The sequence below is a fragment of the Hetaerina americana genome, unplaced genomic scaffold, assembly GCF_022747635.1.
Source record: "Hetaerina americana unplaced genomic scaffold, ioHetAmer1.1.p SCAF_2, whole genome shotgun sequence".
Classification (NCBI taxonomy): domain Eukaryota; kingdom Metazoa; phylum Arthropoda; class Insecta; order Odonata; family Calopterygidae; genus Hetaerina; species Hetaerina americana.
Window position 1 is genome coordinate 44,483,788 of NW_027286763.1, and position 14,356 is coordinate 44,498,143.

Below are 14,356 nucleotides of genomic sequence, written 5' to 3' on the forward strand. Positions count from 1 at the left end.
AAACAAATAATAAAAATCGAGTGTTTCAATATAGCAGTTCACATTGTAATTCAATGGGTGGATAAAATCATATATAAATCAATGTCTTCTACGTTTTCTCTTCGCTTGGTTGGTGATCTTGCTCACTTAAATTTGTATTTATTTACATTTTCTTCCCTTTTCATATATCCTCTTCGGAGCTTATACGTGAGGGGTACAGCGATTAAAATCGATCGATAATGAAAAAAGAACTGCATATTTGATATGTTACAATCATAAAAATATCTTAGTTGAAAAATATGACTAGAATATGGTATAAAGATATTACAAAAATGTCGTGTCTATTCCTAATCGCTGAAAGTGACTACCTCCCACCCAACATATTATTTTCATACGCATATCGAGGCAAAGTTTGAGCGACGGTCTAATGCAGGAATACTAAATGATAGATAAATTTAATGAAGCTTTTCTGTAAAAAAGAGTGACAAATGAGGTAGAGGAAATCGAGGATGAAGTAGAAAGAATAAAATATCATTAAACACAAATATTTATATTTTGCTTCTTATAGATGGGCAAATCACCTGTACAATGTGCCATTACAATGATACTTGAGTCCACCATTTGTCTCATATTAAGACACTTGGTACTCAAAGAACATAATTAGCCCTTGTGGTCGTCCTTTTAGGTGTCGTGATTTACCGGCAGATGTGATCGAAATATTGGAAATATTGCACACCATCTCAGCGACCTTATTTTGGTGATTAGGTCAGCAGGATCACTACACAAGTTGCTATTTACAACACACTCCGACACTCCTCGATAGACTAGCGCGCATGTACGCATTAGATGCAATATGTACAAATAAAAATTTACATAGATGAGCGCATTCACACCACATTCAGACAAATCCAGTCAATCGCACAGGCACTCGCGTAAAACTCAGCCGATTAAACGTTGAATGGGACACTTTTTTTTTCGGAAATGGTAGGGGAAAAAACAACTGAAGGACACAAACAGTAGCGCTGAGATAAAGGACGACTACTAGTTGGAAACTTTCGTTTTCGAGCACCCACGAAGTTGGTTCTTAAAAAGATATCCTCATCCTTATTTTTTTCCGAAATCACTCAACCTTTTGTTTGTTTGTTCTTCTCTACGTAAAATATCAATTTTTTAGTCTTATACCTACATGCTTAATACAGTGGTACATATTGCTTTGGTAAAATTATTATATTTTCCACACGTAAGTGTAACACCGCTCCGTGCAGAATGTGCTTCGAGGTTTTTTTTTGCGGATATCAATGTGCATCGGGGTACATTTTGCTCTCAGGCATTTCACTAATTGTCCTTCTAACTTAAATATGCGAGTGTAATAATACATACATTTGCTATATTAACGTTCCCCGATTCGTTCATGGATACACCACCACCTCGAAGCTTTGAAATTACTGCGATACGAAACCGTTATCCTTCCACTAGGGTTTCGTTACCTCTCCCACATTCGAGCTCATTGCCAATGATGGACGCGGGATAACTTGTCGAAATACCCGCGTTTGAAACGGTGATATTACATTGAAGACACGGGGAAGCATTCTGCAGTGAAGCCGTGTTTTCACACGGGCAGACGAGGAAAGCTTTGAACGACATGATTCATTAGTCTCTCGTCAAATTATTCCGTTTTACGCATCCTCCAAAGTCAAAGTTTTGAAACCACTGTCGTCCCCCTTCTTCCAACCAAGGGCTACGGTGTACAAGCTTTCCTGCAACGGAAGCGAAATGTCGCCATCGGAATCAACGAACTGCGAGGCAGAGCGAGTAAAAAGAAGACATCGCTCTGAGCGGACCATCGACCGACGTTTGATTTCTTCCGCTGCAAGCAAGCATCGGCATACACTTCTCAGTCAGTCGGTCGGCAGTTTCGTGCCTTGATGACCGAGGGCCCAAGAGGGACGACGGCAAACATGCTGCCCTAGCATATCGGGGAGGCCATCGGTGGGGGCGGAGGGCCCGATGGACTCGAGAGGTAGGGCGGCGGCGGGTGATCATTAGGAGGCGGCTGACTCCCGTCCGACTGCGGTCCGCCGTGCTCCGGGGGCCCTCCAGCCGCACCCGGCGGCATCCCCGCCCACGGCTGCAGGTTCTGCAGGGCGTTGAGGGAGGCGTTGGCCACGCAGAGGGCGGCTGCGGCCGCGGCAGCGGCCGCGTCCCTGCTGTCAGAACCGGGAGGCCCTCCGGGGGGACCGCCGGGATGGCCGCCCATGGGTCCCCCGACGCCGGGCGGCGGTTGATGTGGCCCCGGGTACATTCCTTTGGAGAGGGCCTCTGCCTGGAGGGACATCATGAGCCGGTTCGCAGCCTGACGCTCAGCCTCTCTTTCCTCTGCTGTCTGTCTTCTGCAATTTAGGAGAAGAATGTGTTTCTGATGAAGTATTCTAGATTTTCTTTATTCATAATTTTTAAATTTGTTACCCAAATATAAAATTAAATTTTTTTTAATGAAAATAATATTTTCTTTAAAAAATATGTCCATCAGTGCTACGATTTGAATGCTGAAGTGTTTTAAAAAAGATAATCTAATCCCATACCATCCGAAGGTAAATGGAGACTGAAAAAACAAAACTGCTTTAGAAATTGGAAAGAGACGAAAGTTTGTGAGTGACATCAATATAATCGATTAGTATGGGATTACATGATAGCAAATGTACAAATATTAAATTCTTTATCCCGTGGCTCAATTTTTTTGTATAGGTAAATTGAGCCATTATAAAGTTTAAATACCGTTATATTTTTGAAATTTGAAAAAAAATCCCTTTCGGAAAAAATAAACCGCACAAAATTAAGTTAAAGAGAAGCTATCACCCTCGGCATAATCATCAAATGGACAAATTTGATTCGAAAATTGCATTTGGAAATATGATAAATATTAGTGATCAAATAAACTACATGAGCATAAGACGGCTGGAATTAGAGTTTTCAATAATGGATATTTTTTTTATTCTTACTCGATTGAAAATGTACACGCGTTTAGCACGATTAAAATTATTCACGTACAACGGTTGCGCCAATATTATCGAGTTCATTAAAACAAAGTGATGTGTTTGAGAGTTTTATTCCTCTTTCAGATGCTTTAAAAATTAATGGAAATTAACGGGAGTGACGTGCATTACTTTCCGAGTCAATGTTTCAGTAAAAAAAACAAACAATTTCCCTTTACAATGTTCGGAGAATGCAATTGGATGAAAAACGAACGAAATAAAATATTCAATTTGAATTAATTGAATCATTGCTGTTTGTTATACGTCATTCTTCCGCACCTTTCATTTGGTGGAAAATTGAAAACGATAAAATTTTGATTAAAAAAGATGTTAATTGTGAGGACTGCAGTGAAAAAGTTCATGGAATTACTTGAAACATGCACAGAGGTATCTGTGCGAAACATGGGCAAATAGTCATAATGAAGATGATTATATATTTAATTCGTTCTTCATAGTGGAGCGTACTAACAGCAATATTTATACATGCAAAAATTCAGACAAACTCAAGACTCTGTTTTTCCATCAACGTGATTTTCTCATTTATCAAGTTAAACTGCAAATGATTCTGTTTTTTTTCCTTATTGCGCACCTAAATATTCATTGTCCATAGAATTTCCCCAGGACAAAAAAACAAGTTGTAATTTCAACCTTAATCACTTTCAAATATTTATATCCCGGGAAATATTCTCATTTCCGACCCAAATAATCTGCAAAGCGATTCCATTACATCAAAGAATACTGAGTAAATTATCTCTCATATTGGATTCCTCAAGGTGACGGGATAGGGCTCGACTGATTCCTCCCGCCATGGAATATCAATTATTTCCTTTCTATTTTTGAGACCAGAATCGTAGAACTTCCATGCTCACGTCTCCAATGGCGTGTTTTTCGAAGAATGGGGACGGAGCTGTCGCGGACGAACCCTGGACGTTGGGGAAACCCGTTGGCTAGCGAGCGACTGGTTGAGTATTGGCCACGCATGCCGGCGTGTCGCACCGCGCGTGTTGTGTGCACCATGGGGGGGGGGGTAGAGCACGGAGTAATGGAGCGTGGAGAGGGGACTTTGGGGGGGTAGGATAAGCACGCGCGCGCGGGAGCCTCACGCGAGGAGTGAACGCACCCACACAAGCCTCCATTATTCAGGGAATCCAATTAAGCGGGGAGAGGAGATACGGAGGTTTAGGGGAGGGATGGGGGAGTTAGCTAGGAGGACTGGGGGCGGGGGATGGGTCGCGGGACTCGACAAGGGATTCGGAATGATGCCAGGGGGTGGTTGGAAGGCTTGCGGGCGGGGGGAGGCGTCGAACCGATGGGAGTGTGTTAGGGGGTGGAGGGCGGGATGATTTCGGAGGAAGGGATGGAGATGAGATGGGAGGAGGAAGGGGTAGCCCGTTGGCGGTTTCAACGCTCTGGGATGCGGGAGGAAATGGTGACGATGATGACGGGGGGGGGGGGCGATGAGGGAGATAGAGCTGATGGCACCGGCGTGGAAGCGGAGGAGAAATGGAGAAGGTGGAAGAGGACGGTGTAGATAGGATGGCTGGGTACTGTAAAGGTGAGGTTACATTAATCACGAATAAGGAACTGGCCCCCAACAATGAACGAGTGAAATTCACACGCCGTTGAGCTCGGTAAGAGGAGAACTCTATGTACTACCCTCGCGTAACTACCACCCCAAACCGATCGTCGGTTTGATGATTGATGCTATCGAGAATTATGTAGCGTTAACAGAGAACTGAGACCGAACTCATTAGTGACATAAATTCCGGTTTACTGGTAGCCTTTGCCCATAGTGTTTCTACGTATTCAGGAAATTATTACACATTTGGTCCATGGAATCTGCCATGTGCTTACTATCCATTACTTCAATATAGAGATAAACGTATTTAATATATTTTAATTTTTAAATATTTGACTAGGCATAAGAGCGTAATTAACTTTAAGATAATATCTTCGTCGGCTAATTAAAACATAAAGAACATAATTTTGGAGTAAAAATAGAAAATTCATGTACGAAATAACATACTGTTCTGTGAAAGTAATTGTGGCCAACTGTCGTCATTTTCCCCAGTAGCTCTACCTACTAAGTACTTTCTCGGTCCGTTTTTTTACTAAATATTTTTATGCCTCGATGGCTGAGGTTATTTGCCAGCTGCACCATCATGAAAACGAAGATATTTGATGAAAGGCTTGACTATATTATTTTTTAGTTTACTCACATGTTCTTCCTTCGTCTAATGCATTATTTTTACGGAATGCATGGGGGTGTGGCAATCTAGCGGGCAGAATGTTCAGATAGTGACCCGAGAGGTCAAGGTTTTATTCTGGTCTCATTGGGAAAACTCAGTTTTAGCCCAAGCTTTGTAATTTTTCGTGTACCAGATCTTCCTGGAAAGTTACAGTCGGCAGAGGTAAGGGCAACTGACCCCCTTCACGGACGGATGATACCTATTTCGAAAGGTGAGAAAAAATGTTGCATATTTAGTAGTATTTTACCTTATTTAAGAAAGTGATAATTTTCAACCGTAACAATAAATATTTCAATCAGAGTTCACTAATTTACATTTTCTGTATTTACCTGCCAAAGAGTGGGATTCGGGCATAAAAATTGATCGACGTGGTCTGTGGATAATTGGGAACTCGGTGGATGATTACAGTAAGCTACCACGAGATATGAAACGTATTTTAACGCTTAAAGCTGATATAAAATTAACCTTTGATTGAATAAAGCATTGATAAAGAGGAATGCTTTATGTTTTTCCGAATATTAGTAATAAATTAAAGTATAATGCACAGCTTTTTATTCAGAAAAAGCTCTCCTGTAAAAATACAAGAATATGGGCTCTCTCCTCTCTTCAATATTCGATTGATAGGTAACATTTTAAAGCGACTCTGTTAACTTCAGTTATAATGAGACGGGAAGAAAAAAGGATATTAAATTATGGTTGTATTTGAGGAATAAGATTGAATATCAAAATTTTTGAATGGGGAACGGATAGTGAGCGTCCTTCGAAGGGAAACAGCGAGGTGTAAAGTTAGCATGGCATGAACTCAGCACCCATGCTTACGAATACATAATAACAAGTAAGTACATGTAATCCTAAAGCGTAGCTTATTTGTGACATTATATGTTTCTAAATGTATAGCTCGATTTTTAAAAAGCTACTTTGAAAATATTATTACTGTCTTCACACAACTTTGAGGCGTGGTTTGGGGAAACTGTGATAAGATTAGACTGAAATTAGAGCTGAAGGATCGCCTGATATCTAGTCAGTTATTGCTACGCCAACTTACATTTGCCGATATGTCAGCGAACATCAAAGTGCTAAAATACTACCTTGATCAAAAAGTTCCCGGAATAACCACCGTGTGGCGCTCCCATCGTTCCGATTTGAGTTCTGTTTTTTTTGTTAAATTGGTACATCTGTTGTTGATATTCCCTTTAAATCTTAGTGTCATAACTTGACATTTGCAAAAGTTACGTAGCCAAGAGTACATCTATCTCTGTGTGTGTTGGCGATTTTTTACAATTGCAGAAATGGATTTAAATTTGCAACAACGAACTTGTATTAAATTTTGCGTAAAAAACGGATTTAGTGGCGCACGGACGTTGGAAATGTTGGAAAAGTGTTTCGGCAACGATTCTCTAAAAAAAACGGTCGTTTACCAGTGGCACGAGCGGTTCAGAAGTGGTCGTGAGTCAATCGAAGATGATGAACGCAGTGGCAGACCATCGACATCGAAAGTCGGTGAAAAAATTGATAAAGTAAAAGAAATGTTGGTCAATAACCGCAAATTAACCATCAGAGAAATAGCGGAGGACTTGAACATTGCCTATGGATCCGCCCAAGACATTGTGGTTAATGATTTGGGTTTCCGTCGTGTAGCAGCAAAGTTGGTTCCAAAAGACCTCAATTTCATGCAAAAAAGAGACCGTGTTGACGTCGCAAAAGACATGATTTGCGAGGCTGAATCCGATCCCACATTCATCAAAAGGATCATTACTGGAGACGAGACGTGGGTTTATGAGTACGACACGCAATCCAGACATCAGGCAAGTGAATGGCGTTCACCAAATGAGCCGAGACCAAAAAAACCACGTCGTTTTCAGTCAAAAAAGAAGGCAATGCTGACGGTTTTCATGGATTACAACGGTGTAGTGCATCATGAATTTTTGCCAGAAGGCCAGACAGTAAACAAAGAGTATTATTTGGGCGTTATGAGACGTTTGCGTGAAGCAATTCGCCGAAAGAGACCAGAAATGTGGGCAGAAAACTCGTGGATTTTGCACCATGATAACGCACCGTCGCACAGTGCTATCATTATTCGTAATTTTTTGACGAAAAATGCAACAAATACCATCCAACAGCCACCGAATTCACCTGATTTGGCTCCCTGTGACTTCTTTCTGTTCAATCGAGTTAAAAAACCATTACGGGGAACGCGTTTTAGCAGCCGAGAGGAAGTAATGGAAAAATCGCAGGAAGCACTGATGGACATACCGAAAACCGAATATAAAAAATGTTTCGAGGATTGGATCAAGCGCTGGCATAAGTGTGTTGCAGTCGATGGGGATTACTTTGAAGGGGACAATATAGATTTAGATGAATAAACTTGTATTTTTAATTTTCTGAATAAATTCCTGGAAATTTTTGATCAAGGTAGTATACATGTATAAATACATGCCTAATATATACATCGCAAATGGTATTAGACTGCGAATAGGGTAGCACTAGTTTTTAACTAATGTCGTGTCGTGATGGTTTACAGTTCAAATGAATCCCTACTCAACTCAAGTTTACTGTTATTTTGAGTCAAAGGTACTTCTGAGAAGCAGCGGGCGGTAGACTGAAATGAATAGATTTCCATGCAATGTGTATAAGTTCCGCACGCCGTACAGCTTAATACATGTGATCTCTACCCTCATTTAGATCACCAGCTCGAAATAATCACCGTTATATCTTGCGAAACAATAAATTTAGGAACAACTTTTCTCGGTCTATCGAGAGAGAAGTTGAAGAGAAAACTCGAAAGTTATGCACTCATATCCTGACCATTGATTTCCTATCCCATTTATCGTCCCGGTTTCACCTCACGAAAACACAGTAGGTTGTAAAATGCCTGTGCATGCAGTTGAACATTAGTGGGAGGTTCTGCACCCGGGAATGCGAGTAAGAGTGAAATAAAAGGCACTGATTTTGGGGTCGGGGCCGAATGAGAGGTCAAGACTGATGCGCTCTCACGTCAAGGGTCCCATAAGCTAACTGATCGGATTAGATTGTCAGCAGATAAAAAAAATAGCGAAGGAAAAGATCAATATAAAAAAGTGGCCATATCGCAGAATAGATTTTGATGACTTCATCCTGATTAAAATTTCCTAATCATCCAATTTCCCCATTCACAAAGCTATTCAATGCCCGTCTCATTTTGTTTAAATTCGTCTCCGATCAAAACATAATCTTGAACGAGAAAAGTGCGTAACGTAGAGGAGAGATTCCTTGCATCATTGAAATTATCAAACTAAATAATTAAGGATGGGTTAATTTTCGAATTACCTATGCAGTGTTCACTATCCTTCTGGGATAAGTTTTCCTCGACGCTCTGAAATTACCCATTAATATTTCCCTAATCATTCATTCATGCGTTCCACGAAATCTTAACGATTACAGTGCAAAACATATTGAGTTGTTGATCACCATGCACCTAATTTACGAAGATGCAAATTATGCTTCTTCATTTTGATTAATCAACACTACTCTATCGTTTTGATGAGATTCGTAATAGATTACCGTTATCAGAGAGTGAATATATTATTTACAGGCAACAGTTCTCTTGCAATAACAGATATAGTTTAGCATGCAATTTCAGATTAAATATAAACAGCAAAGAAAGACACACTAAAAGTAAAAATACCAGCTACACGCATTAATGTGAAATGATATCGGAGAGATAAAATCAAACCGTGAGGAAAAATGAACTTCCTAGTTAACTCCATAGTTCACTAAATAATTACATAAGGTCATTCAGCGGGCCATCAGACTTAAATAAGCATGTACGTGTATCTAGCTAGTAGTGATCTTTTATAAAGAGAAGCAGAGATTATCAATGGAGATAGTCGCAAAAGTCCGGTTTGTTATGCTCATTTACTAGTCAAAGCATTGCTATTATCCTGTGTAGTCATTTCTCGATAAAATTCGTGAATTAAATAAGCTAGTCCCACTATTGTTCTCCCTCTTTTCTCGACGCCAACATGAGGAGTCCGAATTTCTTCTCCTCGATCGTAGCACAACGAATCCTCAAACGATTGCGCTACGATCAAACCTTAAGCTCTACACTCTTTGAATCTCATAATGTTCCCCTTTCTTGCTCTTGCCTACTCCCTTTTTTCTTTCACGTCCTTTGTAAAACAACCACCATTCCATCATCTCTTCGTCTCCCTCTTATCTCTGTTCTTCACGCTTTTATACCAATACATAGATTCATGGGACGTGGCAGTCCAGTGGGTAGAGCATTTGAGTACTGACCGGTGCGCCCAGGTTCTCGGGAGTGTCTCTGGGCAACCAGGGCTTTACCCAAGCCGTGTGATTTTTCGGGAACCAGTTCAAATGGGATAACTTTGGCCTCAAAGGGAAAGAAATGGCTTACCCTGATGTGTGTATTTCACCCGCCGTTGGGCTTAATATTGGGTAAGATCTACTCACATCCATCAAACCGACCTTCAGGCTGATAACTGTGGCTTTGGTTTGTAATAAAGATTCATGTCCTATAAATAATTTTGCCCGAAAATGTAACACAAGTGAGTAAACCGGTCGAACAGTAATAGCTGTACAAAGTCTACAAATTTTTGTTTTATTTCCTCGAGATACGATTGAACAAGATTGAGTCTGATACGAATGAATTGATTGATTAAATACTTGTTATATTAATAAAATAAACCTTATACCTGTGGAATATTTTCTTTCAAATGCATAATTCAGCGGCGAGGGAGAGAGAGTCTTGAGAGAGAACGCGAGCAATTGAATTAATGAAAACTCTCCCATTTCTCTTACACATCTCTCCAGTTATAACTACTCATGAGAAAAATAATTAGGAAAAAATTTGGCGTACGGAGTATAAGCAAGTCAATAGGCTCACTCGCCATATGGCATTGACATTTCGATAGGTAAGGTCCGAAAGTAACAAGTTTTCAGCACTAGTAGGGCAACACATTAAAATAATTCCATTTCATTATCAACGCTTGAATTAGGGTAAAACTCGAAAATAAAGTCCTTAAAAACCCCGACTAAAATAAGTAGCCTTCATGGTTCGAAAGAAGCTTGACTTTCGTGCTAGTTCGGTGGAAGATTTGACTCTTGATCAATATATGTATACCCATGTGTTGCTCAGAAAGTTTGATCCTCGACGACTCTCCGACGGACCGAAAGGCGTGAGGATTTCGTGCCTAAGCCGCCCGCACACGGCTCTCTGCCTCTCTCATACGAACGCTGCCTGACTTCTCGCCCTCTCCTCCCTGGACTCACGCATCGCCGAGGGGTGGCAGCTGCCGTTCACCCCTGTGGGGATGTAGAATTCCAGGGGCTTTCTCTCATCCCCCCCCCCCGCTGCTCTCTCCCTCTCTCACGTTATTGCCGCTTTCGAGAGTTAATTGAAGATTAAAGGAAATGGAATAGAATGGATTTCAATGTTCGCCCTCGCTCAACGCTCGCCACTAGCCCTGTTCAATTGGAGAGAAGTACCCTCCCGACCCCCAACAGGGAGCTGGACCGTCGCGACTCCCGATGATAAGCGCCTCCCGACCGACCCCCATAATCAGGTGATTCATTTTAGAGATTTTACGGCCGGGATTACGGGAATATAGCGGGAGGGAATATACGTTGGAAACTTTCCGGCCTGGGCCCCGCGCCTGTTACGTTTTCCGGTCGGATGATGCGAAAACGGAAGGCGAATGCGTATCGTGCGATAATTAACGGAGTCGCCATCGAGCCATCAAATTCGAACTTCGACGACGCAGGAAGGAGCGGTCGGTAAATTCCAGGATTTGGCGAATGGCGACCTGCACATGACCGTGTGGCAACTTAGGGAATCCCCTTCAATCCGATGGAATCGTGATCTGTCAAACTTAAATCTGGATGAGTTTCAGAACGTTATTCAGGTGCGCAAGCAGCTGTCAAATTGATGCCCAAGTGAGCTGGATGATTATGGAAGGCCAGCGAGCGCTAATATTGCTCTTCTCAGGAATATACTATTGCTCTTTGCGTTATTCTGTTGAAAACCATTTCTCATTTTGCGATATATACCGCTGGAAATTTTTTAAAGTCTATGAATTTCAACTATACATATTGGAGACTCGTAGACTTTACTATGTATAGTTGAACCTCGCAGAGCCTAGACACTATAGTAGAGACTTGCAGCGTCTACAAGAAGAAATAATATTTGATTATTTTGTCCATTTCAACTGCAGATGTAGAAGATTTCTCACCACACAGTCTCAAGTAGTGAGATTAGAGCATTAGTCAATGGTTGACATAACTTGAAATATAAAATTTGAAAAAATAGAAGTAACTAAGAGTAGGCCATAAATAACCTTGTTACTATGTAGTTCATATTTATTTTCCGTAGAATCGAGAAATACGTTAAAATTAGTCATTATAAACTTATCGTTAACGTTAAACTTAAACCTAATCGACGTAAATATCATTGTGTGTGTAACCAATTTTGATGGAAAGGTTGATTTCAGTCCTCTTTTTCCTAGCCCTCAGTCTACAGTTTAACTCTTAACAATTACAATAAAATGCTATGATTGGTGCATCGTAAATTTCACATCCATATATCCGTCTCTCTCATTAACAAAAGAAGCAATTATTCTTTCCTCCCAATCCTTAAAATATCGACTGAAAAATATGTCCCTCCTATGACTATACGAATAATCATACATGAACATTTGTCCATCGAATGTATTTCTAAAAAATGTATGATATCATTCTTATGGATTCAGTGCACTGGTGCAACGCGTAAGAAATTGTTTATTTGAAAATTAATATAAAAGAGATGCAGTAAATCCAAAAACAGCCAACCCGTTCGAAAACGTTATCTTCTGGTTCTAAAGTGAGCCTGAAAGTTTCCTACTGCCAAAACGTATGACGTTTAGGTGGTTACGGGGCTTAATAAAACGTCGTGAGCGTATCCAAATTTAAGTGTGTGACAGGTAACGTTTGCTTAACCCTCCACGTTTTTTAACAAACACGATTAGCTATCTAGAAACATAACAAAAAGGGTCTAACAGTTTCAGGCTTAACTTGGTGGAATTCTTTCATGGTGAGGTGAAAGAAAGAGAAAAAACAACTTTGCACTTCCACACACTTTTTTAATATAACACGACCATGGTTTCGATGCTGCGCATCATCTTCAGGTGAACCACCTGAAGATGATGCGCAGCATCGAAACCATGGTCGTGTTATATTAAAAAAGTGTGTGGAAGTGCAAAGTTGTTTTTTCTCTTTCTTTCACCTCAACAAAAAGGGTGATATAATAACGAAAGCATTTCAAAAACCGAATGAAAAATAGCAACGAAATTGATTATCGCAAGCACCGATATTTTAAAATAGTAATGACGATAGGCGATTCTCATCCTGGTCATCGATCATCATTACTTTTCTCCGCTGCTTCCACTTTCTTATCTATCTCTGACTGATTCGTATGTTGAGCCTCGTAATGTCCGTGTATTCGGACATTGCTTCTCTCTCTGCAACTCCTCTCGCCGAGTCTACTGCTATTATGATGGTTTCCGGAACATTCGTTTGCTATTTAAGATTAGTAATCCAATATGATACTCGTATTGATCTGTTATCGTTCGGAATTTGTATCAACGTGGACCAATTGGTTCTCCTTTTCATTCGTTGGGATTTATCACGCGTAGCCAGTGGTTTTCTTTGGTCGTCGGCACTAAATTATTTAAAAAAATAAAGATTATTTCTACGGAGCTAGAATTATTTTTAAGCCAAATTGTTTCACTCGAACGAAAAACCTATTAGTCCCCTCGTATTTTTTAAAAATAGTTAATGTATATTATGACGATAGTAGATTCAAAATGGCCACTCAAAAATCAAATCAAGTAAATAGCTGTATGGTTCTCATTATATGGTTTGGCGCTCGTAGTATACTCTAATTAATACACGGTCAGATTAGAGAGTAATGGAAATGAAATCGGAATGACAAGACATTGTGTCAACTCAGTGGATATTGTCTCCTGATGAAGCAGTGGAGATTGTCTAATCATATTTAGGTAAATCGTAACATAAGTTGAGAGCGACAAACCATGCTGCTGCATTTTTAAGGGAAGTTATTATTCCTCAGATCTAGGAACCTTGCCGAAAACCAACTGCTCATTTTTAAAACCCCCACTATATTCCTTCAAATTCAAGGTGGTTGTAGTCAATAAGCAGAACCATGTTGGTGTCAGCAGTTTCAGTTCAGTCATAGCACTTTTTTAAATTTAGTACGTCTTTTTCTAGCTAAGTAAATCTTCAGATAAACTAATTAGAAGACAATTGGTTAGAAGGACTGTTTTAAAATCCAATGCGGAAACCTGTTCCCAAATGTACCGGTAGCCTGTGAGAAAAATGCTTGTTATTGAAGCCAAACGGTTATGGGGCCGAGATTTTTGGCGAGAAAAACGGCATTGAAAACTATTTCTTAAATACATCAATACACGTAAATAAAACTAATAGTACACCACTTGCGGGGAAACCCTTGTTAACTCTTCTGAAGCCATCTGTGGACCTTTACGTTCCACATTAGAACCTTTTCGGAAATTGGGAAAATTATTAATAGTTGCACTATTAAGGTTGCATTACTTTTTCACCAAAAGAGTTTCTTTTCTGTGAATAACCACAGATAACTCTGGCCAAATAATGAATTACCCCTAATCAGGTTTTTCTGTGATTTAATGCGATATTAATGTCAATAATGTAATTGAATGCTGAGGGGGCTTTAGAAAACACAGTTGTTCTCGTTCGCTATGATTCACATTAAAAAAATAAATTATTCGCCCCTACCTTTTATGTGCGTTTCTCATGTACAAATTTCAAGATGAGATTTTATAATCTTCGAACTTTTTGCATTCGAAATTCTTCTGCAATAAATCATAAAATAAATGTTTCATTTGAACACTGGATGAACAAATTCGTATTTTTTGCCGAGTTGACTCATTTTTGTTGGAAAATACACTAATCTATTGCAAAAATCTGAGATATTTTATGATTTAATCATTCCACACATCATTCTTCGTCACAATAGAGAAAAAATGTAATTAAAACTTCACAGCTGCTTTACTGCTATGTGAACTG

General features: G+C 40.0%; 1 protein-coding gene across 1 annotated transcript in view; it reads right to left on the reverse strand.

The window, feature by feature from the left end:
• Positions 1–1,945: 1,945 nt before the first annotated feature.
• The window catches only part of C15 (homeobox protein C15), a 157,001-nt gene continuing 144,590 nt past the window's right edge, over positions 1,946–14,356 (reverse strand). Inside the window, exons 3-4 of the mRNA XM_071585504.1 lie at positions 2,237–2,369; positions 1,946–2,137 (exon numbers count right to left, since the gene is read on the reverse strand). Coding sequence (XP_071441605.1) covers positions 1,946–2,137; positions 2,237–2,369 — 325 coding nt within the window. The remainder of the gene's footprint in view (positions 2,138–2,236; positions 2,370–14,356) is intronic.